Source organism: Harpia harpyja, chromosome 3 (assembly GCF_026419915.1).
Source record: "Harpia harpyja isolate bHarHar1 chromosome 3, bHarHar1 primary haplotype, whole genome shotgun sequence".
NCBI lineage: Eukaryota > Metazoa > Chordata > Aves > Accipitriformes > Accipitridae > Harpia > Harpia harpyja.
The window spans coordinates 258749-284652 of NC_068942.1; the positions used below are offsets into that span (position 1 = coordinate 258749).

Consider the following 25904-nt stretch of genomic DNA (forward strand, 5'->3'; position numbering starts at 1 on the left):
AAAGACAATTCTCAAGAAATGCAGAGAAGCAGAATGTCAAATCTAAACCAGCCTGCAGGAAGAACGTAATCTCCATGGATGGAGTAACTTAAAGAAGTTACCATCAGGCTTAAGTAGCCTGACTTCCTAGCACAAGTTCCAGTTACCAGTATTGGATGATAAAAAGCAAGGAGTATTTTCAATTCTTTGAGGACAGCGTTGTCTCTGAAGCCTTTATAGGGTGTTCCAAGTGTCAAAACTGCACTGTGTTAAGACATGTTTTAAAAGAGGGATGGGGGCAGATAGATTAAAAAAAAAAAACAAAACAAAAAAAAAACAAACAAACCAAAACAAAACAGGAAAAATAGCTATGGATGATCTCTTGGGGTCAGGCTCTTGTACCTGGAAATGTTTTACCTGGTGTTCCATAATCAAATGTTTGGTGTGAGGAGTTGTATTATACAGATTTTCAGAGACTCAGTGGTAAGTGAGCATCTGTCATTTATCCTGACAAAAATCTCCCCAATATTGCTGAAAGGTCTGATTTTTTTTTTTATCACTTCTTTGTCGGGCTCACCTGTTAAAGCTTGACTTTTTCTGGGTTACAAATTCTGTAGGGTGTGGTAGGGTGTTAATGATATGTATTGTGTATGTCCAGGCCTTGCCCTAATTGAGGCATCTAGTGAAGCTGTGAGTGTTAGTGGATGCTGAAGGGAACACCTGAAGGGGTGGAGTGACAGGGATCAGACTAGGTACCAATGCTGGCTTTCTGACATGAAAATTAATTCGGAAGTCCATATGTTTTTAGATCTCTATGAAATGAGAAACCTGGTGGTGTGCTCTTTTGTAATCTTATGGTTTCTGTACTAATAGGCACAGAATTTAACAAGAGTGCCATGGGACTTGGCATTATGAGGGGGAGTCTGCTGTCCTGGCATTCAGAGATAGCTTAGCTTAATAAGCCTGGAGTCCTTCTTGCCTGATAGGTGTAAGTGGTAATTCATGATGGCAAGAAGGGCAGCTGCAAAAGGCAGGTCCCAGGGGAGAAATTATAGATTCCCCTCTCTTGCCCTACTTATTATGTGCAGCCTGAGCCTCCGTTCCTGCTGGCAGCATAAGTGTCCCTTTGGCCTGGGGGAAGCAGCAGTGCCACAGGAGGCAGAAAAAGATGGGAACTTCTGGTCTTGTTTCTCCACCTTACAGGTGTTGGTAATTGCATGGTTTTGGTTTCTGCTGCTGAGTTCAGCCTTACTAACAGTCATGCAAAGTGTTATTTTCTGCAGTTTGCAGTCAGTGTGACCGATGTTGAGTGGGAACTTGGATTAATGAAATTAAGCTTTGATGTTTAAGGTGCCAAGGGATTGCTAGTGGATTTCCTTGGCAGTAACGTAGCATGAGCGTATTTCACTTATGTATGTAGATAGTACTGGATTGTAGAAGCTCCTTATCTGAACTGTGTTGTTAACTGCCCGATGGCCCACAGTCACTTTACTACACTTTAAAATCTGGTCTTTAGATGTAATTGTACAAAGTGCGAAGTAACGCTTGTTCATTGTAATGGATATGCTGGCAGTGCTTAAGGAGCGAAATTTTGTTAATACTGTAGAACTGAAGTTGTGAAACTTCAGATTTCACAGTGCCCAATTTTGCAACTTTACTGTCCTCTTCCAATTTTTAATTGAGTTCTGACAAACAATAGAAGAAGAGCAGTTGAGTGGAAATAAATTATGTCACTGTAAAAGAAACTGAATTTCCTGCTGATCTAGAAGTGTTCATCAGAAAAATGGAGCTGGATTTCAGGCTTGCTGTGACAGTGCTTGGAAGGCAGCTAAGCAGTTATCAAGTGACTGATTGTTCAGTGCCTGCTGAGTAACTGTCTGTATGTCATAGAAAAAGCCATTCTTAACAGCTTCTCATGATGATTTGAAGATAGCTTAGGCAAACCAACATGGTGGAGCAAGATACTTCAAATATGTATGCAGTCAACTATTTTTTTAAAGACTATATAAAATACTAAATCCCACCTACCAGTATGAAAAAACAATAAACTTTATTTTAAGTTGGAGAGGTGAAACATACCACAGCACTCTAGTGAGAGTGGTGTTTATTATGACTTATTTGGCACCAGCTACTAGCTGTCTGTGCCCAGTGGAAGGGCAGCCTCTGCTCCAGTATGCTCACTGTCACCGTTTTTGTAGTGTGGATGTTGACTTTTCAGCAGCTTCCTTATATAAAAGATTAGAGTGGTGGTGGTGGGTATTTTCCAAAAGTGTATGGACTGTTATTTAGTTGGAAATTGTTTATAATTTGTATTTGCTTAGTACACTAATGTACTCTACCTCTCTTTTTTTGGCAGTGAGGAATCCCTACACAGGCCACAAGTACCTTTGTGGAGCACTACAGTCTAGCATTGTTTTGTTAGAATGGGTTGAACCAATGCAAAAATTTATGTTAATCAAGGTAATATTATGATAAGATTAAATACTCTCATGTTAATTTCTATTTATCTTGTAATGACTTGTTAAGAATATTAGCCATTTCTTGACTTATTAGACTTTTCTCTTGGTTTCTGTTAAATTCCAATGAATATAGGTATTTAAATGTGTAACAAGTATTAACTGACTAAAAATATTTATAGGAATGTTCTTGTTTTTGTGGTGTGCTTCAGCTGAAGAACAAAGCCCTTCTCTCCATGAGCATTGCCTTTTAGTTGCACAGTAAAAAAACCTCTGGCTGATGGACTGAGACATGGTGGAGTGGAGTGATAACATGGGTTAACAGAGGGCTTGCTCCCATACTAGAGAGAAGGTGGCCCCTTATTCTATGCTTTGTGACACTGGAGGTGCTCAGAAATACTTGTTATCTCCCCATCTGACACCACCTGAAGACGAAGCCAGGTTGGACTTACATTTGTAGAGGCAGCTGCTATAACTTGTTCAGCCTGGGAAACAAGGCTTAGAGACTCCATAGCTGGGGAGAGCAATGATGGGTATAGCACTCTTGTCATCTGTGGACAGCTGTACAGGACATACATGATGAAAGACATCCCATCTTATTTTAACTGAATTGGCAGGAAGACTTTCTAAACTTCTTAACACAGGCTTTTTGTATGTATCAATTACTGTTGTCTGAAGAAGTAAACTTAATGTTACAAAATGTATGGCATAAAATTTACCATACAGTTTAAATAGCTAATAGCAACTTAGGCTAAACTGGTTTCCCGTCTAATATCTATTTTTGTTTTTTAATCTAGCACATAGATTTTCCTGTACCTTGTCCGCTGAGATTGTTTGAAATGCTGGTAGTCCCTGAGCAGGAATTCCCTTTAGTTTGTGTTGGTGTCAGCAGAGGAAAAGACTTCAACCAGGTGGTAAAGTTTGAGACTGTCAACCCAAATTCTACCTCTTCGTGGTTTACAGAAACAGGTTTGTGTGCTGTTGTAATTGCATTCAGAAATATTACTTGCTCTTCTATTACAGCTGAAGCACTAGAAAGGTAGTTTCCTCTGAAGAAACTAATGGTTAAATCATTAAGACTAAGTGATTGTTGTAAGTTCTCTGTTTAAAGGGGTATCTGGTTGTACCTGCTTCCACGTGCACTTTTTTTGCACGTTGCTACTTGTTGAACTGATGGGATTTCTTGAGATTTTGAGTATAGCAGAGGATGGAGTTGTGGTTTCTTGAATTTACATAAATCAGGCTGTACTTGACTATTATCCATTGTGCTGTTCTGTGCTCTACCCTGGCACCATGACTTCTGTTTATTTAATAGGTTTTAATAGAATTGCACTCTGAGCAATTTCTTTCAACATATCTGTAGGTGTGGTTTGGCTCTCCTGTAATAAGCCAGTGTGGTTAGAAATGGTGTTATCAGCTGCCTGCTGAGAGAGCATATTTCTATTCTCCCAATGTTTATGGAAAGCAAAAGGGATTAGGACCACTGTTAGCAGGAAACCAAGTACCTGTCCATGTCTGTCACCGGTCTGGGTGCTGTGAGTGAGGAGGCCACCATCTGAGCAACAGTAGAAATTCTCTTAAGAAGGAAGTGCGCTAAGAATTACTTTTCTAGAGTTACAAGGTTCCCCCCATAAAACTAGGTAAAGTAGTGAGCTGACCCCAGTCATAGCTTGCAGGTTTAGAAGCAGTAAATAGCTTTGTTATTACCAGACATCAAGCCCTTGTTGATCCATGATGAACTTACATATAGCCCTCTGCTGGCATATATATGTGTACGAGTCCTGCTGATTGTGTACCATGGAATTGACTAAAAAGAACAGTTTCCATTAGGAAGATGCCTGCTGACTTTCTTGCTGCTGAAAAGTACGTCAGATTTTGACATAGTTTAAAGCATAGTTACAAAAGTGATTAGTGGATGGCCAATTAATGCACTTAACTACTTCAGAGTTAGTGCATTTTATTTTCAAACTCACACATCTACATTATGTAACTGTGACTTCAGTAGAGTCCATAAAAGTAGCACGCTGGAGAGAAATTCTTTGACCCATTATGTCCTGTTGTCATTCTTCTCTCAGTATTGTCTGCATCAGTGTGTAAATACAAGAATAGTAATCCCTACCCCGTACCTTTTTTTTAATGTGCAAAATTTAACATTGCTTTGTGCCTTCCAAAAATACTTCTTTACCTTCCTTCAATCATTTGTGCATTCTCATGTGGTGTCTATGTTGTCATTTTCTCCTATTTGTTTGACTCTAATTTAAACCCTCATGTTGTATTAGTTTATTCCTGTCCCCTGCTGGCAGGAGAGCAATAATGCAATGAAACAGATTTTTCAGTGTTTTTTAAATGAGGAAATTGTGTACCATATGGTCACAAATAGCTTCTGTCAAAGAGTAGTTTTCATTGTTTGACATTTGACTTTTTTTGTAGATGTCTGATAAAGTCGTTTTAAAAAAATTAGCTGGCAGAGACTTACTGCAGGGGGTTTCTCCCCTTGCCATCCTTCTCCTGTTAGCTTCAGCCAGTGCAGTGCATGTTTCCACATCGCATAATGTGGTTGCACAGATGTATATCCTCCAGTCCTTCTGTTGCATGCTTTCATCATGGCTATATCCACCTTTGGTTAAGATCATGCATTAGAAATTGGCTAAGACCATAAATGTATGGCTTCCAAAACAAACAGCAAAAAAGAGATGGAGGGACCATCTCAAGGAGCACATTTCTGCTATCATCCTTGAGGAGTTTTTTTGCTTCTCAACAGGACCATGGATTTTATTATTTAACTGAAAGCTGCTTTTGTATTTTAGGTAACATGCTCTAATTTCTTATCTCTAACAGATTTAATGAGTTTCTCTTTTCTGTATGAAAGAATGCCTACAGAATCACTGGCAGTAATGCTGAATTAGTAAAAGCTGCTTTCTGTGTAATTTTATGTTAAAAAAATGGACCAAAACTACATTTCTCTTTTGAGTTGACGTGTCCACTAATCAAGGGTCAGATCCCCCTGTTTGCTGTGATGGAGACTGCTGCAGCTGTAACCCAGAAGAGAGGAAGGTAACCCTTCTTTTAAAAGTTGGAGAAGGAAATGTTCCCCTATTTTTGGAAGATCTGGGGATGGAATGTCTGAAAATAGCAGCAGGAGTTAAGTACTAATGTGAAAGTCCCTAGCAAGATTTAGAAATAAAGGCAGAAGAAAAATGGAATGAAACAGCATTCAGGTTCAGTGTGGACAGTCTCATGTATCTGCCTTTTTTTGCAACAGCAATATTAAATGGCACCAAGAGAGAATAAAGGGAAAACAATGTACACATGAGTTTGCTTTTGTGATATGGCTCAGAAAAGGCTGGATTAAGTCCATACTTTAATATTACAGCTTCAGTTTTCCTGTCACAGTCAACATGTTGGATAAGTGGACATGCCTCTCTAAGAGAAGAGAAATGTCACTGGTAAGATGATTATTTTAAGTAGATAAAACCACACTAACCCATTAAATTGTCTCAATCTCTAGAAGTTCCATTTCAAATTTCATGCTAATTTATGTTATGAACTAACACTGTCATTTTTTTATAGACACTACAGAGACAAGTGTTGTACATGTAACACAGCTGGAGAGGGATACCATTTTGGTGTGTTTGGATTGTAAGTTTTAGTATCAACTAAATATATACGTATGCATGTACATGCATACCGTCTGTCTTCAAATTAGGTCATATATTGAAGATCAATTCTTGGTTGACGTATCCTGTTTATTGTCTAGGCTGCATAAAAATAGTGAATCTGCAAGGCAGGTTAAAATCCAGCCGCAAACTGTCATCGGAGCTCACGTTTGACTTTCAGATTGAATCAATAGGTAAGTTGGATTTCATTATTAATATTGAATATCTGGATAGACTAGAGAGCTGAGCAATCACCAACCGTATGAAATTTAACAAGAGCAAGTGCTGGATTCTGCACCTGGAATGGGGTAAACTGGGGGACAAGAAGGCTGGAGAGCAGCTCTGTGGAAAGAGATCTGGGGGTTTGGGTTGATGTCAAGCTGAAGGGGAGTCAAGAGTGTGCCCTGGCAGGCGAAAGACCCGACCGTGTCCTGGGGTGCATCAAGCACAGCATCGCTAGCCAGTCGAGGGAGGTGACTGTCCCACTCTACACTGCACTGGTGCGGCCCCACCTCGAGCACTGTGTGCAGTTTTGGGCACCTCAATTTATGAAGGACATCAAACTACTGAGAGTGTGACCAGAGGAGGGTGACCCAGATGGTGAAAGGTCTCGAGGGCAAGACTTAGGAGGAGCGGCTGAGGTGACTTGGCTTGTTCAGCTTGGAGAAGAGGAGGCTGAGGGGTGCCCTCATCGCAGGCTACACCTTTCTCAAGGGGGACAGCGGCAGGGGGGGTCTGATCTCCTCTCCCTGGTGACCAGCGATAGCACATGAGGAAATGGTATGAAGCTGTGTCAGGGAAAGTTCGGACTGGACATTAGGGAAAGGCTCTTCACTGAGAGGGTGGTTGGTCACTGGAGCAGGCTCCCCACAGAAGTCGTCATGGCACCAAGCCTGTCAGAGTTCAAGGAGAGTCTGGACTAAGCTCTTAGTGATATGGTTTAGTTTTAGGTAGTCCTGTGAGGAGCGGGGAGTTGGACTCGATGATCCTTACGGGTCCCTTCCAAGTCAAGATATTCTATGATTAACTTATTTACTGTTACAGTACAGAATTAGAGATGCTAACTGTCAAGTCTTTGGCATTTGAAACACTTATCTCACGCATTTCACTTTGTGTGAGAAGGCTCAGTGAAGGGTTCAGCATGCTATGTAACATGCTTCCCTAGGAGCAATTGGACTGGAGTAATAACCCTGGAGTCGTCCCTGATTAGGCTAAGTGTCTTGGGAATATGATGGAGACCTTCGGTCTCTAAAGGAATACCTTAACACAATCTACATAAACTCTGTGAATCACTGATGGCTAACTCATTCTGCGTGTGTGTTCACACAGTCCTTTTTTATAAAGCAGCTCAAAGACTAAATTATATGATAAGTCACACTTTACGTAAATTTTGTTTTCTTGTGAAGAATCTGAATGAATTAGATTTGTGAAACACAAAGACAGAATACATTTATTTTGACAATTCCTCAGGGCTTACATACCTGGATTGCATCACATGCTTTTGAAAGAGGGATGAGGAAGGATGTGCGCATAGATAGAGGGTAGCACCAGAAGAGGAGTAACAGCGGGAACAAAAATAATGAGTTGGAGGGAATTTGCTTCTGAGGAGAAGCTTTAAAGTTTCAGGCACTTCAAACATAACGCCCCACAGAGGAGAGAACAAAAAAACATTGTCATGGAAAACACTACTTTTATGGTTCCTCTTAGTTAGGAATGGAGGGAAGGAAGGAGTACATGTATTTGAAGCTGCTCACTGTGGAACCTCTGAATGTGCTGTAGTCCTCTCTGCTCATCACAAACCAGCTACCAGTGTCCTGTTGTGGCCTGATAGTGTCTCCAAAGAGCTCTGCTCTCTTTCCTGCATACCTGCCCAGAGGCAGGGTGCTGGATGCACATGGGACAGATTCTTCCTGGGGACCTTCACGCTTGCCCTCTCTTTGTGGAAGGCCCTAGAGCCATTGCCTTTCACAGGGTTCAAATGCAGGTGTCTGTCTCCATGTTTGTGATGAGGGGAAGGGCTGGGAAGTAGAGGGCTCTAAAGCTTTGTGTTGCTGTTGCAGAAGGACCATGTTAGCCAATAGTTGCTGGGAAAGTGAAGAATGCCAGTGCAGTATCCCTGTAACTTTTCTGCTAAAATTCAATATATTTTTTCCTGTTAGTATTAGAATGAGGAGGGGTTTCCTGTTCAAAGGAAAGGACGTGTTTAGGGCTAGACAGAAGGACAGTTTCAGAACTTTTTCTGATTAGGTGGGAATATTTTTAAACCCCACTCATTAAACAAATGAATATATAAATGCAGCTACTTCTGAGGCAGATTCAGCGATTCCTGTGAGACATTTTGCAGTCCATGTGGGTGAACGTCATAGAGTAAAACATACGTGTACAAATTTCAAAATTGCTGTTGTGCTTTTGGCCTTAAAAGCATGAGTTGACATCATGCCTCAAAACTGATTCCAGTATTCTTTGTTATCAGTCTGTCTACAAGACAGCGTGTTAGCATTCTGGAAACACGGCATGCAAGGAAGGAGTTTTCGATCAAATGAGGTGAGTACTGCATTTTGCTTCACATTCTAGCTTCTAGTATAGGCCAAATAGAGGATAAATGCACAATGCTATGGTCTGAAAAAGAGTAAAACATTTCAGTAACTTCCTAGATTAGACCTGGAAGCTGGAGTCTCATTCTAAGCATGTTTCATAAGCTGCAAACTAATCAGTGAAGCTACACAAGATCCCCTGTCAAGTCTAACATAGAAAGCAGAAAGCAGCAAGAGACTGGGTCATGATGCCATAGAAAATATCCAAGCCTAATTCTTGGTAACATGAATCTTCTTCACCTTAAATTGCTTTGAAGACCAGTGTCAGTCCCTTAGCCTCTCACACATGGATACCAAAATTTGGGCTTTGCCAGTGGTTGCATGCTGCACTGCTGAGCTTTAGCTTTTTGTCACAGTGTCGAATGAGTTCCCTGTTGTTTTTTAGTCTCTTCCACGTTCACTTGGCTTACCAATACTTTGAAGGTTTTAGTACTCAGCTTTTACAAGAAATATTTTCCATTCTCAGGAGAAAAATGTCAGATTGACCTAACGATTTTTTTCTAAAACTTCTGTGTAGTCCCTTTTTTCAGCCAGTTTGATGTGAGTTTTTAGACATAGTTCAACCACTACAAGTACCTTCTCAACTCTTTTTTTTTTTTTTTTTTTTTAATTTCTTGCTGCAAATCTTGTGTATCTGTGTGTTAGTGGAAATGCTGTGGTTTGTAGGATTTTAATGAGTCTGTCAATTTGGTTATTAAAGAATGTTTACAAACTTCACCAGTTGTTTCGTCAGTGTCGCATTGTCTGAGAAATTGAGCTCATTATGACTAATTGTATTTTAAGGTACATGTACAGTCACACCATGCCAAGCTTAGACATTTCACATTGTTACACAAGTACATTTATTTGCACAAAGCCACAGTTGACCTAATCTGTGCTGAGAGTAAGCCTGCTCTTTGTGGGAAGTTGGACCAAAAACTGGAGTCAGACTACTTCTTATTTCCAAGTCTGCAAATGGTTCTTGTGGCATTTGTGCATATTTGATCCCCAGGCATGATTGTCCTTCTCCCAGGAACTCATAATGGTGAACTGCGGCACCCTGTTGTTAGCACAGACTACAAGAAGGAGATGATGCCGCTAGGCACTTCTCCAACTCCAGACTCCTGCTAGCAGCATTCTGCAAGGCTCAGTGGATTACTCCACCCATTGGCACTCAGTAGCTCTGATCCAGTTGTTAGAGGGCATGTCCCAGAGTGCTGCAGTGCAAGTGGATGCTTTATATTGTTTATGTAAAGCATAAGGAACAGCGTCTTCTTGCTTTGTTACTGTCAAGCGAAAGCCAGCACCTAAATGAAGAACAGAAGGCAGAACTGAGCTGTTGTCAGAAAGCAAGCCACCCAGAATTCTTTCTCTGTAGAACATGTCTAGGGTAAGCTCTCAGGCCTTTTAAAATTCCTTATCTTTCCTGGCTGTCCTACTAGCCACAGCTATTAAGAAAAAAATAAACTCATTTTCATCTGTAGTGTGAAAAGCCTGTATTACCAGGCTCAGATCTTGACCATATTCATTACTTTTGGGAAATTTTATACTATATAGTGTGTAGGAAGTGGTTACACAGGACAAAAACCTGACCAGCCTAACTTTGCAGCATGTTTGTCTTTGAAGACATGATTAGTTCAGATTCCATAATCTGCTATCAGTTGGTTTAATGGGGGATGGTTTGAGCTGCTTGCAAAGTTGTTTCCTTCCACCACCGTGACTTTCCACAGTGGTTTGATTAAGTGGGAAGAATGAAACAGGGAACTGTATGAATTCTGAGACGACACTCAAAATTTGGGCCGAGATTGTGCAGACTGAGCCCCACAACAAGCAGGAAGTAATTTTCTTAAAGTGGGGAACTTCGTTGTTGTGAATTAAAATTCTCTTGCAAGTTCTCTGTGCCAGAAGTGAATTCACCAAGTCAGCTAACGCTACGAAGATCTGGGAAGGAGAGAAGAATCTCTTCTTTCCCTAAGAATGTGAAATGTGGCTGTGTAGAAAAGGAGCTTTGTAAACACTGCTACCTGTTTACAGTGTGACTTGTTATCCGTTGGAGTATGCAGTGGGCTTTGGTTGACTTGATTAACATGATGTTTTCTTTGATGCTTTGGTATTCATGTGATCATAAAGATGTATCACACAAGTATAATTCACCCACAGTAAACAAAGCTCTATTGCACTAGTCTGAAATGTGAAAAGAAGACATAGTATTTTGACAATGGGCATAAGTACCACAAATTAGATTGTTTCCCTGTTAAGGTTTTCAGAATATGAATTTATTGCATCATTACTATGATTCAGAATCTCAACAGAATGCATTTTATGTGTGATTTACCTGACCCATTTTGGATATCTACTCGAGTGAGACAAATTGCAACCTACAGCTACCTATTTCAGTCATCGCTGTAAAGGGAATTGCACTGGTAGCTCAGATGCTGTGCAATGCTGAGACCTGCTGTTGTGCTTGCAGTTGCTACTAGAGGAATTCACATAATGTGGCAGGAATTACAGAAAACTTTTAGATCTCATTTAAAAATGGCAGTTGCATTAAATACTCAAGTGGATTTCAGTCAGCAGTAAATTGGTAACATCAGTCATAGTCAATTATTTTCTCTAGGTTGATTTTAATAAAAAACACTTATGCACTTAATGTGTAAACACTTGTCTTATTTTTGTTGTCTAGATCACACAAGAAATTTCTGATAATACGAGGATATTCAGGCTTCTGGGATCTGACAGGTATGAAGAGAAGTGAACATAGCATGCTAAAATAGAAGAATGTGTGATCCTCCTACCTTGTAAAAGTTCTTCTTGCTTGTTTCTTGCGATTCCTTTTTTAGCCACCTCACTCATTCCTTTGTGTACATGTCTACCTTTTAGCCCTTCAAGTTTATTTCTCTTTCTTAATTTAAAAAAAAAAAAAACCCAAAACTTCTAAAAGTGTTTGTGGGCTTCCAGAAGTAATCAGCCATGCTAGCAAGCTCCTATTTGGCTGCAGTTACAATCTCCAGGAGTGTCTGTCTTTTTGTGCTGTAATTCTTTTGTTTAACTTGGTGAAATCTTTACTTTCAGATGCTCTGCTGGAGTAGCTCATCAAGATCTACTTCTTCAGACAAATGCAAAAAATACTTAAAAATTTAAATATCTCACTTTCACCCCCAGAAAGGAACTCTACCAGTTGTCCTCCCAGCATGACAGCTCAGGTCTTGTAAGAGTTCTTGATAATTCCCAGCATAGCTGTTCTTTGGCATCCGCTTTGCAGGACACTAGCACTGTGTCTGTCTGACCCACCAGACACCAGCTTGCCAAGTCAGTAACTGCTGTTTAGGAGTGTCACTGACTTCCTCAACTTTCTCTGCCCTGCTGTCAAACTTTGTAGTTCTGTAGCAGCCATGAAAACAGCAGATGTTTTGTCTTCTGGGGAGTGCATGCTGATGCGATGGTTTCACCAGTAATTTATTCATATGAGGTGCCAAGATAGGCTTTAATTTTTCTTTTGAGAATTGCTTCTGTCTTATACCGCTTGTGGTAAACTTGCTCTCCTGTGGCATCTTAGAACTACCAAAAGAGCTTCACATCAACCAAAGGCTTTCCTCATATTCTGCTTCTCCAGGCTTGATGCACAGCCCTGTAATTACTCAAAACATCAACAGCAGTGAATGGTGCTGTGGCTTTATTGGCTGGCTACCAGCAATCTTTGTTGGCTGGGGGTTGCAGATTCTGCCTTATATGCAATACCTGATAGCTTTTTCATAACAGGTAGTTGAAAGTAATACTCATGTCTGACCTGAGGGTTTTACTCTCTCTGTTCCAGTGAGGTGTGCATGGAGCTCAGCTTTATGATGTCATTTCTCTTAGTTGTTGAGAGACAGCACAGCTCAATTTAAAAATGAGTCCGACTTCACAATGGAGCATGATATTGCAAGTGATTGCCTTGGAAAAGTAATGTCCTCTTCCCCAAATACAGTTTCATCTATTTCTGGCTTGCACTAATAGTCTCTCAAGTCTGAGTGTTTAAAGACTTTGCACTGCAATAAACATTAATTCCAATTTCTTCAGATACCATTTTGCTTGCAGCACTGTCATATTTTGTGCTTGAGCTGTGAAACCTTTTTCTAGTAACGCATTTCACTTCCTAGGCAGTTCATAGGAACTGGGGGTTCTGAGGAGCCAAAAAACTGACATCGGTCTGATAAGAGCTTGCATGTTGCTTTCTCCTGGTGAGCGGGGAATGCTTCATGGCATGAGGTGTCATTCCCTTTGTGGAGCACATTGAGCAGAGGGTAGGTTTTCTGAGGGATAGTTTTGAAGCAAGCAGCCTCTCCTTGGGTGAATGCACAATAGATGGATTTGAATTTCCCACAATCTATTCACTTCAGGGTGTTTGTGGAGGAGAATTAAATCATGAACATCCTGGTCCATTTAGCGGTTCTAGCAGTTCTTGCCTGATTAAAAAATCTCAAATAGTTTGTGAAACAGTAACTGACTGCTAATTTCTCTCCTTTGAAGCGAAAGGTCTGATGTAGGACATCCCTTATGGTCTTTGCAGTTGTAGTGTAGGTCTAGCGAACCCAGTCTCCTGCCTCCAATGCTAGCCAAAAGTGGGTGGCAAGAAAAGAGGAAGAGAGAAGATTCTGCACATAGCAGTCCTTTCCTCGAGGACTCTCTCAGCCTGCAGGTCTTTGTCTCTGGGACTTTCAGAGCTGGAGGAAGTTTCTCTGGATTTAGGTTACATGGGCTCAGGGAAGGACGAGAAATGCTCACAGAAGAGTCAGTTTTGTTATCTGTCATGTCCCATGGCAAAGGGCAGAATAACGACTTCCAGAACTGGAACCTGATTAATGGGTTAGCTTTGCAAAGCTCCAGGAAAGCAGAAGCCCAGGCAGTAGGGGAGTGATGGACCCTCTTCAGAAGCCCCCACTGAAAGGATGAGAGGCAACAGGCATACATTGCAGCAAGGGAAATTCCAGCTGGATAAAAGAGGGGAAAACATCATGGTGAGGGTGGTTGAACACTGCAGTAGGAGCCCAGAGACGCTGTGGGAGATCCTTGGAGACCTTGCCTGGACAAGACACTGAGCCAGCTTTGAGGTTGGCCTTGCTTTGAGCAGCTTTTGGACTAGAGGTGTCCAGGGAAAGAGAAATGACCACTGGTCAGATAGATCCTGGGAAACAATATTTACAGTAATATCCAGGGATGTTTTTAAATGAAGGCTTACCTGATGTTGTGGCTTTTTTATTTTCATTTTAGGGTCGTGGTCCTGGAGAGTAGGCCGACGGATAACCCAACAGCCAACAGCAATTTGTATATCCTGGCAGGGCATGAGAACAGTTACTGAGAACAGCGTGTGGAAGGCAGCTGACCGTGACAAGAGAACGCTCCTACTGCAGCAGCATTCATGGCTGGCTGAAATTGCACAAAAGCTGCAGTAACCCCACTTCAGTTACTTTATAATTTATTGTGGCATAAGAGGAAGATGAGAATTGTTTGTGGTATGGACACATAAGCATTATGATACCACAGAAGTGCTTAATTTACTGTTATGTAATCTTTGTACATATGCAGTATTTTTCAGTGAAACTTCTTGCTGAAGACCTACGCTGACCTTCTGTAGATAGCAGTCCTCCTGTTAAGTACAAGTGTCTTACCTGTACAGATGTAAAAGTCACTGAGGATGCAAAAATGAAATCGGGGTACTATTTTAAGGACTTCTCGTGTTTATTATAAAGTGGGATGCTAGCAACAAATATAGTACATTTAACAACACTATTGTATTTTATTATATGTAATTTACTAATACAAGTAAATCTTAACTTTTAGAAATCGTAACCAAGGCTGTAATCAGATTACAATCTTGTTTTAATTTTGATGCAACACACTGGTGTTCATGTTTGCACAACGTATTGAGATGTGATGTATTTAGTCACAAAGGTAAGCTGTGACTTTGTGGATATGACTTGGGCTTCAAAGTTTCTTTTTTTAGTTTACTTGGGTAGTTTTCTTTGTGAAACAAACCAGCTAAACACCTGTATTTTTATATTTAATTAAAACTCTCCTTACGATTACTTCTCTATGCTTGAAAGCAATACTTTCTGGTTGGGTGTCAGTCCCAGACTAGTGGTACCTGGCTGTAACACTGCAATAGGTGTTTGAATTATTAGTGTATACAATGATTAAAAATTGGTATTACTGTTGGTCTTACTAAATGGTTTCATATCACAGTGAAAAGGAGCAACATTCCACATTGTGGAAATGGCTCAAAGATGTTGCCATTTTGACTTTTTTTTGGCCTTACAACCATTTTCACACTTTTCTTGATTTAGGATGTTAACACATGGCCAAAATAATTTAGTTACTACCTCATTCAAACAATACAATGGTTACTATGCATCACAGGAACTTAGTTTTGATCAGAAGTATTTTTGATTGCTGTTTTCCAATGGAGTATGTAAATGCCAAGTTTTAGCAAAATGCACACATTTGACTTCTTTTTTTGTATGTTCTTTATATTTTATTGTGATAATATACACTAAAACCAAACTAAATTTAAAGTGATTTATGGCCTGCGTTATTGTTGTGATGGGTAATGCTTTGAAATATGTTCCCTAATGTATATAATGTAAAATAAACTTTTTTAACATGTTGTTGTACAATTAAGATTATCACCTGCACTAATTTTCCACATAAGACTAAAATGGAACATACTGAGTTTTGAATTCTGCTATTAAATGTTTGTGCCAAACACAGAAGAAGCTGGGCATTTCTCAATGTATGAATGGTCAGACTGCTGGAGCTCAACTCAGTTTAGACTAGCACTTAAGGGTAGACATTACTACCCTTTTGGCTTTAGGCAATGGCTATATGTATTTGAGAGAAGTCTTTCCAAATTCCAGTTTGTTTGATTTCTTCCCTCCATCACCTGCTTTTTTTCAGCAGGGCTTTTTTTTCTGCTTATGAGACTCGAGCTTGCTGCCTCTGCTGGCCTCATCTTGTCTGTTCCCATGCACTGAACCTCAGATCCGCCCTGTGGGAGCAGTGGTAATGCAAGCCCCACTGCTGAGAAGCTGAGTTCTCAGAAAAGGCGAGAACTTGTGTTTCACAGCATGCTTGTGCTGCCACCCAAGGGGCATTTCCATCCTGCCTCCCATGGACTATTCCTCACTTTGATGTGCAAAAAGTAGCTAAGTTTTAATCCAGTACAGTATAGCTGATGTGCTATAAACATGCTTCCTCCTGTGGGCTTTCTGCAGCAGCTGTGGCCAAGTGTCTTGCTGTTTGGGGCTGTTGGGCTGTTGCTGAATTGCAGGCAACAGGAGCTAAGGGATACTGGGTTTTACTCTGGTTGAGCATTTTTGGTACAAGGATGCATGCTGGGATGCAGCTGGAAGAGCTAAAAATAAAGAGGACAGGGTAATGGCATGTGGGAAGAAGGGGAGCATTGTGCTAGGGCAGGCTTGTCTCAAATCTATTGGTATAGCCAGGACAGCTTTGCTTTCCATATGCTGCTCTCCAGCCTGAAAGACAAGGAAGGAGCAAAGCATTCCTGCTTTTCGAGGAATTGTCCTGTTGCAGAATTTGGCATCTGTGCCACAAAACTGCCTCTCCCCCATCCCCAGCTGCCTGGCTCCTTGTCTGGCAGCTGCCCTCAGCTGAGCCCAGGAGCCTGGATGTCCAGAAGAGAAAATGTCTCCTTTGCAAGACCTGCAGTTGCCACGAACTGAAAGTGTCCTTGAGCCGTGCTCAGCGGGTGCTTCCACTACCCCCATCCTGATGCAAGATTGGGATCAGCATGTGGCTGACTGACAGGAGCACAGCCAGAGCCAGGAAACCAAATCGCAGGCACGATGAGGTTAGAGCAAGGCTTCTGCCTACAGCTAGTTGACATGGCTTCTCTAACAACCTGTGCGGCTTCCCTTTTTCTCTCTCCTCCCAGCCCCATGTGCTCTGGCTGCTGTCTATCACTGGCTTGTAGCTAGCGGTCCTAGCCGCTAACAGGCAGAAGTGTGTTGTGATGTGGCTGTGTGATGGGGCATTCGCCAGCCTGGCAGCAAAGTTTGATCAGTGCAGGGGCTGAGCTTGGGTCTCAGTCCAAACTGAGCTTTCTTAAAGAGAACAAAGAAGTGGGGTTGTTTTCGGTCTGTTGCAGAAGTGCTTCTGGAAGCTGGGAGGACAGGTGAACGAACACTGCTTTTATCCTGTTGTTGCACATCTCTTCATGTGGTGCTGCCTGCCCCTGTCAGAAACAGGATCTGGTCACCTGAGAAAGTAGGGGGGTTGGATTCCAGTTCTGCGTCCCACTGCCCTTAAAACTGAAACTAAGAGCTGTGCGAGGCGAAGCACATGTTGCTGGCTGCCTGTTCCTTGTAGCTTTGCTACTGGGACCTTGCAATGGGGCTGGGGGGGAACCCAGCAATGCTGCAAGCAGTGATGGAGATGGATGCGTCCCCCAGGCAGGGGGTGTTTCTTACACTCCACAGGGTTCAGCTTTAGCAATAGCACTGCTGGTGTTTGAAGGAATCTACGTGAAAAGGTGGGGGGAAAAGCTGGTAAAACCAGGGAATGTGCCAAAACCTCTTGCTTCCCTTCAAGGAAACACTCCAGGCTGATCTAAAATACAGGTCATAGGGAGTCATGTTTCAGGCCTGTGTCATCTCTTGAGGGGTGCAGAAGGAGCTGGGAGAATGTGTCTGGGGAGGGGGACATGGACACTGGTGGGCTCTCAAGTCCTCACTGTGGACGGCAATGCTGGGTTTGCTGTCTGCTCAGCATCATCCTCTGCAACACAGCTCCGTTACTGTTGCTAGAGGTCATCTTCCCTCCTTGGGTGCAGATTTTCCCTCTACAGCTACTTTAAATCCAACACGTTCAAATTCAGGTCCCCCTTGTGTTGCTCTGACAGGCAACTACTCCTAGCAGCGTCTTCCAGACTGAATACAGGAGTACGCCATCAGCTCCTGGCAGTCCCTCCTGGTGGCGGTGCCTCACATTCCCCACAGCAGCTGCTGGAGTCAAAGGGGTGCTGTCGCTCTTTGTAAGCCCCTGTTGCTCCGCCAGCCCTCGGGACAGGATGGTGAAGGGCTGCCACGACCCTCCACCTCATCCTCCTCGCCCTCGTCCAGCAGCACTGGAGGATCCCGAGTGTCCCCGTGCCACCCGCAGACGTTGTACACCCCTGTGAAGGCGCCGCTGCACTGGCTGTGGCCTTCGGTTTCTGCTCCTGACAGCAACAGCAGTGAGTCTCATCTTCACTTCTTGACAGAAGGGCAGGTCATCCCACCGCCTGGCTCCCTGCACATCCCCGTGCCACTGAGCTTCCCGTCCCCTTGTGATTCAACTCCTCTGTCACTACACCCCTACGAAAGCAGCCCCCCAGCTTTCAACTTCGTGCTCTTCCCTGCAACAGCCTGCACTGCAAGAGCACCCACGTGGCTGCAGTCCTTCCTCCGGGTCCTTAGACACCCTCAGCGTGGAGATGTGCGTATCTGTACGCGATAACCACCAGCGCCTGTGCCTGACCGCACTTCGCCTGCCTGTGCTCTCCACCACGGATGGGGCACAATGCCAGTGCTGGGCAAACAGCATCCTATTGCTCTCAGTTGTGCTCTGCCCTTCAGCGGACCCATGGGACTTTTCCCAGTCCCACCATGGTTTATTTGCCATGAACAGTGAAGCAACAGCTCCTCAGACAGCCCTGGAGATACTTAAGTCTCGCTCAGTTGCTTTCCAAGCACAACCGCGCCCTCCCATGCAGCACACGAAATGAATGAACGTGATCAGGTGAAGGCCAGTGAGGAACCCAGACTGCCCTGTCACCACCAATAAACCTGGGATGCCCCCAGGCAGGGGCACTGAAAAAGCACTGAATGCCAGGAGAGGAAGGCTATCAGCTGGTGCTGGCAGCTACGGGTGGAGGAAGAGCTCAGGCCTGGACTGACGTGTGGCCTTGCTGAATGTTTGAACCGACCAAACACAGTGCCTGCAGCCTCACGTTACCCAACGCTGTCTTGTTTGAAGGAAAGAGACGCTGTAGACCATTCACTGGTATTTAGGAGTCCTGGCATCTTCATCTCCAAATGGAGGGGCTGGAGAGCAGAGCACTGGTGCAGCTGGTGCACCCAGTGTTGCACGGACTTGGGAGCAGCTGATAAGATGGAAACTTCAACAGACTGATCTTCCATTATAAGGCAGTGAGTGCAACAGCTCCACAGTCTATGAGATGCTGTGTTGGTGTCCCCTGAATGCACAGGCAGGCTGCTAGACCACGCAAATAGCTCTGAGACGTGAATATTCCTGCCTTTCATCCTTGTTCCAGGAAGCTCAAAGCAGAAGTCTGACTCCTTCAGACAGCAGTATCTGTCTGGAGGAAAAACGCCTGAGCAAGAGCTGCAGGGTGAAGAGAGAGCTCTTTCTGAGAGGCTCCATCCATTACCTGCCAAAGTACTGCTCAGCCTCTCAGGAACATCGCCTGTCCTCGGAGCGCTTCACAAACACTAATTAAGTGAGCCTCCCAACACGCATACCATTCCTGACGTGTGTCTGCACGACCAGCCCTTGAGACGAAGGGAGACTCGGCAGTCTCTGTCCAAGCAATCTGTGTGGGTACTTTGCTCTCCTCCCAGCCGGGAAGCTGGTCCTAAACCTTCCTTCCAGTGACAAGCAGAGGTTTTCATACTTCTATCTCCCTCCCTGTGCTCCCCAACAGCAGCTCGCTATTTCCTCTTCTGGTCCTCGGGCTCTCCCTGGCCCCTTGCCTTGCCAAGCAGAGCACAGCGATTTGCTTTTCATCTCCAGCGGCATCCTCCTCCCTCTGCCCTGCCAGGCTCCGCAGACCACCGTGGACTTTGTTCTGTGTAAACCTCTGGGCTTCACTTGCATGCTGGCTTTCCTTCTTCTGGCCCTTTTTCCAAGAACCAGGCTTACTTTTCACCCTCGCAGGCTGTTCTTGTGCCGCTTGAACGGGGCGTTTACTCCTCTCCCCTCTCGGTGCCCATGGGAGAGGACGCCGTCTTTCAAGCAGGGAGTGACACCGCTCTCCAGGGGGGAGTGACGCCTCCACCCCGCCGGCCGCCTCCAGCTCCGAGCAGACGGCTGTCACAGGCCGATGCCGTCTCCTGGTGCTTCGGGTCGCCCCGGGAAGGGAGGCTGGTGAGAAGCTGGCGGCGAGACCAGCTGCGGCCCACGGGGAGCAAAGCCTCGGCGGGGGCATTGTGGTCGGCACGCCCGCAGAGGCGCTAGCCGGGAGAGGGGCCTCGCCCGCCCGAGCGCAGCTCCGCCGGGGTCCGCCACGGCCCCGCAGCCCTCTCTCCTCCCCAGACCTCCGAGGGGTCCCCGTGGTCTCCCCCAGCGTCCCGTCCCCTTCCCGGGCCCTGCCCCGGCTGGGCTCCGCTCTCCCGGTCTCGCTCGGCGGCTGCCGGGGGTAGGGCAGAGCCGGGGCTGCACGGAAGGAGGGCCTGGCGGCCGGCGGAGGCAGCACGGCGGGGCTCGCAGGCCCCCACCGCCCCGCTGCGGCCGCTCCGTGCGGACCGGACCGGACCGGACCGGGGACCCGGCCCCCCCCATGCCGGCGGCACTGCGCGTCGCCGCCCGCCGGCAGGGGGCGCGCGGGGCCCGCCGCCGCCTCCTCCTGAAGCCACTTCCGCCGGAGGAAGGCCCGGACCACGCGTCGCCGGCGCGCAGGCGCGGGGCTCCGCCGCAACCGCGCCTGCGCCGCGGCCGCTCAGCCGTTGCGGGCGAGGGCTGGAGCCTGGCGAGCGGGGAGGCGGCGGCGGTGGCGGCGCTCGCGCTCCGGGCGCCCGACCCCGCCCCTCGCGGCCCGCCGCGTGACCCCGCTCCTGCCGCCCCCTCCCGCCGCCCACCGCTCCCCCCCTCCCCCCCCCCCCCCCCGCGGCGACCACCGAGAGCCGGGGGCGGGGAATGCGGCAGCCGCCGCCGCCTGCCCCCGCCGCTGCGGGCCTGCCGCCGGCGGCGGCGGCGGGGGGCCGCCGGGCCTCCTGCTGAGGGGCGCCCAGCCCTCCTCGCGGCGCCCGGCCTGGCCCGGCCCGTCCCGGCCCGCCCGCCTCCCCCGAGCGGGCCGGGCCCGGCGGCACCATGCAGGCGCAGCCGCTGCTCTACGAGTTCTTCAGCGAGGAGAACGCGCCCAAGTGGCGGGGGCTGCTGGTGCCCGCCCTCAAGAAGGTGAGGGGGAGCGGGGTCGTCCCCCCCCCCCGCCCGCGGCGGGCAGGGCCGCGGGAGCGGGGCGCTCGGCCCGGGGCCCGCCGCGGCGGCCCGACGTCGGCGCGGGGTGGGCCTCGGCCGAGCCGGGGTGGCGGGGCCGGCCGGCGCTCGCCCGCGCCGCGGGAAGCGGGCGCTGGGGCTCGGCGGGGGTCGGTCGTTGCCGCCGCCCTGCCGGGCGGGCGCCTGTCCCGGCCGGGGGGGGGGGGGGGGGGGGGGGGGGCAGGGGGTGAGGGGGCCGGCGTCCCCGCGCAGGGCCCGGTGCCCTCGGCGGCGGGGGGAGCCGCGCTGGGGCGATGCTCTGGCGGACGGAGCCGTGCGGGTGAAAAGCGGCTCAGGGACGCGCGGGTCCGGCCCCCCCCCCCACTTCGCGGAGAGGGAAGCAGGCAGGGCTGCTGCGGGTTTTTGCTAGGCTCCCTTAGCGCCCAGGAGTGACACGGCTCGGGGCGGGGGGGGGGGGGGGGGATCGTTATGAGGAACTGCTGAGAGAGTTTTGGTTAATTAGTGTTCGGGCTTAATGACTTTTAGTTAAGCTTCTCTTAGTCTAAATGCCTTTTTGCTGAGAAGGCTTCATTAGGACAGGCTAGCAAGTTTTGCTCCCTCAGGATGGTGAAGCTTGCGCCTGTGGCATGGAAAGAATTTATTTGGAAGAGAGAAAAAATGGCGAGGGCTCCCCTTCCACTTCTGCAGCCAGGGTCCAGAAAGTAGAAGGCTTAAGAAGCAAGAGGTTTCTGACACCGTTGCTTGAACTGGCTTCAGATTGCAGAACTGGACGCTTTGTAGTCGTACACAGCAGTGCTTTATGAGTTTGTCTAGTTACAGTGATTAACTGCAACTTTTGTGTAAAAGACTTGCTCCTAGGGCTAGTTGAACCATTGCATCTTCCAGTATGGGTTGGAAGTCTCAAGTGTTGCAGTTGTACTGGTTCGGTATTTCTTCCTAATTTCCTCTTGCAATGTATTGCCTTGCTTTTCTGGGCGTGCTTCTTGAGGTCTCCAACGCTGTGCTGTTCCATCCAGTTTTTGGAAGTCTTCTTGCTTGTCTCATCAGTACGTAGCATGTACTGTTAATGTCTTATCCCTGATCGGTAGTCACTTCTTTGAAATTATACTTTGGCACTAACTGTACGACTCGCTGCTTCTTGCGGTGCTTGTAAGCATTTGGACAGCCATCTGATTGAAGCCTGCTTGGAAACTGGAGCTACCCAAGGTCTCAACCAGCAAGAGCTCATTCCTTTGGAGGATGGTTTATGTCATGGTGTAGCAGAGGTTTGTCAAATCTGGAATGAGGCTAAGTGCTAACTACTGGAGGATGTAGAGTGAGGATTCGAGGCAAGTATGAGCTAAGACTTTGGAATTACTTGCTACATCTGAAGCACAAGATTTCTTCCCAATGGACAAGCCATTCCTGGAGTCGCCCTGCATTAAAGAGGCTTGCTGAAGGAGTTGGATAAATTCCTCGGGGGGTGGGGGGGTGGGGAAGGAATTCTGGAGTCTGAAGTCAACAGAGAAGGCCAACGATGACAAGCTACGAAGGATGACAGACTGGCCCTGCAAGGTATAGTTGTCTTGGTTCGGTTGTGCTGTGCTCTATTTCTTACTGTGGGTAGAGGGGTGGCAGGAGCGAGGTGGAGTTAGTTCGGAAGGCTGCACGCTCAAACTCGCAACTGTCTGGCAGGTGTTAACTCTTTTAACCTCAGCTCTTCATGAGATCACTGCCTGTTTCTTATCTTCTCTCAGGCCGTTGCCCCCTGTGCTCCAGAAGCATAGTCTTCTGCTGCTTACTGTTGCTGTCCCAGTAAAGGTAGAAATGAAGAATCTGTCCGTATTGCCACCTGCTTTACTGACCAGCCAAATACTTGAGTTACAGGAAAACTAAATGACAGATGAAAATATTAAATTGTTATCTTAATGGCTTCTTCATTAACGAAGAAACCAAATTGGGTATTTTACTAACTTGTATAGGTACAGGTAGTGTGGACTAGGGTGTTTAGCCCTGATAAAGGGCTAAAAGTAATGAACCTGTCATAGGTGGCAGGTAAAACCATGAACATTGCGGTGTACTTGCTTTGACAATCATCTGTCATTGCTCACAAGACAGGTGCGGTACTGCAGCTTTGGAGCCCAGTGGGTTTGAGATACTGACCCCTTGCTCTGCTACCCAGAGACCTGAGCTGTACCTGGAGGCCAGCATGTGGGACTAGTAAAGTACAGAATGTGGCAACGTACACCAGTGAGGTCAAAGGGCAGAACTGTCCTGGAGGGAAACTAGTGCCTTGTATGTAGCTTTGTCTGCTGAATTGCCAGAGCATGCTATCTCAGTAGGAGTCGGATTATCTGAAGCTCATGTACATCCTGTTGTTAGTAGCGGAGAACCTTTCATTCTTCCCCTCACCCCTGTTAGCTGACCAGATGCTGACACTCATTCTCAGGTAGTGACAGCAAGCTGCTTTCTGAACTCCACCTTGAAACCACGTAGATGCACAAACAGGATTGGGATCATTTCCTGCATAGCTGGAAATGAGACTTAACAGTTTGGGAAGACCTATGTTGAATTAATATCTCCGATGAGGAGAGTGGCATTTAATTTAACATTGTTGAAGTATATATACCAGGATGGAGTGTTCGCAGCTATTGGGGAAGGCTGCCGCATGTGGACTGAATCATTAAAATGCCATTGCCCTTTTGTAACTGTGAGTTGGCTTGTAATGCAGAGCTCAAAACTACAGCCTCGGAATCACTTTCTTAAAAAACAGGTGTTGAATCATTGCAAATGGCTTTCTTTTTCCCAATGAGTTATTTTGATTCTACTTTTTTTATCAAGCAACAAACCCAAGAATAGGTAGTAAGAGTAAATCTCTGCCTACATCGAGTTCTTAGGAGGGTGTGCCTTGTGTTTCATTAGACGTGAACCTTTAGCAATAGAACGGTATTCGCATTGAACAGTTGCATGTGCAAAAAGCAGCTCTTGTACCATTCCGTTCATAATGTAATCCCTTTTCTTCCGATTCTCCTTCAGATGCTGTCAAGATAGACTCCAGTGCACTCAATTAGGAAGAAAATGATGTGTACTGAGATGCTTCTTTGCCTGGTCACTGTTATTTTGAAGCAGTAAAAGAGGAGTGTTACAGAGATCCTTGGTTGCTGATGAAAGAGAGTAATCGTGATGAGGTACAAGAAAAGGAAGTAAGAATAACAGCTGGTGTCTGAAATTGTAGTTGCAGAGATGGACAGAAGGTGAGATGCTGGGGCTGAAGACAGAGGATTCAAGACACATGAAACACCAGAGCTCTTGGGTGGCTGGAGATGGAGATACATGGCTTTTAAAACACCTTGGAAAACGGACTCAGAAGGGACACCTGCAAAGTGATGCCTCTTCCAACACTGGTGTTCCTTCCCTAGGGAATTTATACACTTCATTCTGGTCATAACCTTTTGGATAGTTTTTCCTAAACGTCTTTCCTTGTGGCTTCACCTTGGTTGTATAACTCTTGTTTATGCAGTTAGAATTTCTCTGCATGCCTATGACTTGCTTCTTCCCTGATATGTTGGTTTTTACAGTAGAAAGTGCGTCATTCTTACTAAGTGGTACCTTAAGCAATTCAACGATTGAGAAAAACAAAGGAACTTTCTTACTCTGCAGATGTTCCACTGTTTGCGTACCTCAAGTTCTTTTGAATCAGTTGGGCGATTAATAAGGGCTGCTGTCAGAATTCATTGTGGTCAAAATGATTGGACGGATGTGGCTTGACAGCTGAGGGGGATTTGCTTCTGCAGTTAAGGAAACTTTTCCAGATGGTGTGCTTCCAGGTACTCCATGTATTGTGTAGTCAGTCTTCTGTACCTTTCATGGAGCAAAAGAGGCGAGAAAAGCTGCTTCAGTGACTACAGAGTGCTCAGGAAGCTGCGGCCGACAAAGATATTTCTACCTGACTTTTAATTACCTAGTTCTTCAAATAGATGACAGTCCAGTTGCCACTTGCTACTCAGAATGGCACTTCTTACTCTTGGCACTGCTTCACTGCAGATGTAGAACATCCTTAATTTCTGATTGCTTTGGGTTCTCTGTTCTTCCGATGGCTGTGGAGGATATAAGATCCTCCTACGGTTCAAGTCTTTACTGTAAGTTTTTTCACGTGCTCACTGGTGCAGTATAATACTGCTGCCTTGATACATCAAGAGAAATGTTAGCAAAAAATCTGAGTCTTGTGGCCTCAGCGAATTGTTATTGAAGTGTGGATCCAAGACATTTGTATTTGGTTTCATTTACTGGATTTTTCATTGATCAGGATAACAAAACATGGGCAGGGTTGCCAAATATCAGCCGTGATGTACAAGAATAGAAGAAAAAACTTTTTGATGTCGTGCTTGCACTATGAGAACACTCATCCATGCAAGCTGTACATAAAATATTTCATCCCGGGGTGTTTCAGTGTTAAGCAGTTGCTTGTCAGTAGTTTTGTAGTCATGGAGGGAAGATGAACAAAAGATACGTTGAGTAAAAATAAGGGTTATAACCTAAGCGAAGACTTTCAAAGTTACTGACGTGAAGAAAATTCTTCCCTCCTCATCAGAAAAACCTGCTCTGTGGCCAGCTCATTTCTACTAATAATCTATTGAATAAACTGCATCTGCAAAGGTTTAGAAAAATGCTTATAATCAGTAAAGTTTCACTCTGTCTGATAGTGGTTTGGAAAACAGCTTGGCCTGTCATCTTATTACAGGTTCTTCCATTTTATTATCAAAATGCTGTGGTAAATATGATGGGTGTTTTTCTTTAGACACTTTCTTACAAGTACTTCAGCTGCCACCAAGGAAGACTGGCAGCGTGGCAGTACCTGTACTCAGCGGTGAAGCACACTTGTTCTTTAGCAAGCGTTGGGTTTTGAGTCATACTGTGACTTCTTGCCAGAATCCCAGCAGATGGGTAGTCTTGCCCAGATACAAAAAAATTATCTCTGACCAACAGTAGGTGCTTCGTTTTTATTTCAGTTTATTATGTAGCTTTAGAATTATTTCCTTCTGTTACAT

General features: G+C 45.6%; 2 protein-coding genes and 1 long non-coding RNA gene across 23 annotated transcripts in view; 2 read left to right on the forward strand and 1 right to left on the reverse strand.

Annotated features, from left to right (window-relative positions):
- Positions 1 to 14729, forward strand: part of MAP4K3 (mitogen-activated protein kinase kinase kinase kinase 3) — an 86660-nt gene extending 71931 nt beyond the window's left edge. For 12 of the 18 annotated variants that reach the window (XM_052781047.1, XM_052781040.1, XM_052781038.1 and 9 more), the window contains 7 exons: positions 2336 to 2439; positions 3233 to 3404; positions 6006 to 6074; positions 6193 to 6285; positions 8565 to 8635; positions 11348 to 11403; positions 13915 to 14729. In XM_052781047.1, the coding sequence (XP_052637007.1) occupies positions 2336 to 2439; positions 3233 to 3404; positions 6006 to 6074; positions 6193 to 6285; positions 8565 to 8635; positions 11348 to 11403; positions 13915 to 14002 (653 nt within the window). In that variant the 3' untranslated portion in view covers positions 14003 to 14729. The other 6 variants (XR_008234236.1, XR_008234235.1, XR_008234233.1 and 3 more) reach the window with 5 other exon arrangements.
- On the reverse strand, positions 14359 to 20174 carry LOC128139119 (uncharacterized). Its single transcript, XR_008234237.1, has 2 exons — positions 18090 to 20174; positions 14359 to 16054 (listed from the first exon to the last, which is right to left on the reverse strand). It is a non-coding gene; the product is annotated as an uncharacterized LOC128139119 (long non-coding RNA).
- Positions 20175 to 20673: 499 nt separating this feature from the next.
- SOS1 (SOS Ras/Rac guanine nucleotide exchange factor 1) overlaps positions 20674 to 25904 on the forward strand; it is a 53971-nt gene continuing 48740 nt past the window's right edge. Inside the window, exons 1-2 of one of the 4 annotated variants that reach the window (XM_052781057.1) lie at positions 21346 to 22431; positions 23893 to 24110. Coding sequence is in view for 3 of the 4 variants with exons in the window: in XM_052781056.1 (XP_052637016.1) it covers positions 20752 to 20838 (87 nt within the window). In the remaining variant the exon portion in view is untranslated. Of the gene's footprint in view, positions 20839 to 21345; positions 22432 to 23892; positions 24111 to 25904 lie in introns of those variants that run through there. The other 3 variants (XM_052781055.1, XM_052781056.1, XM_052781054.1) reach the window with 3 other exon arrangements.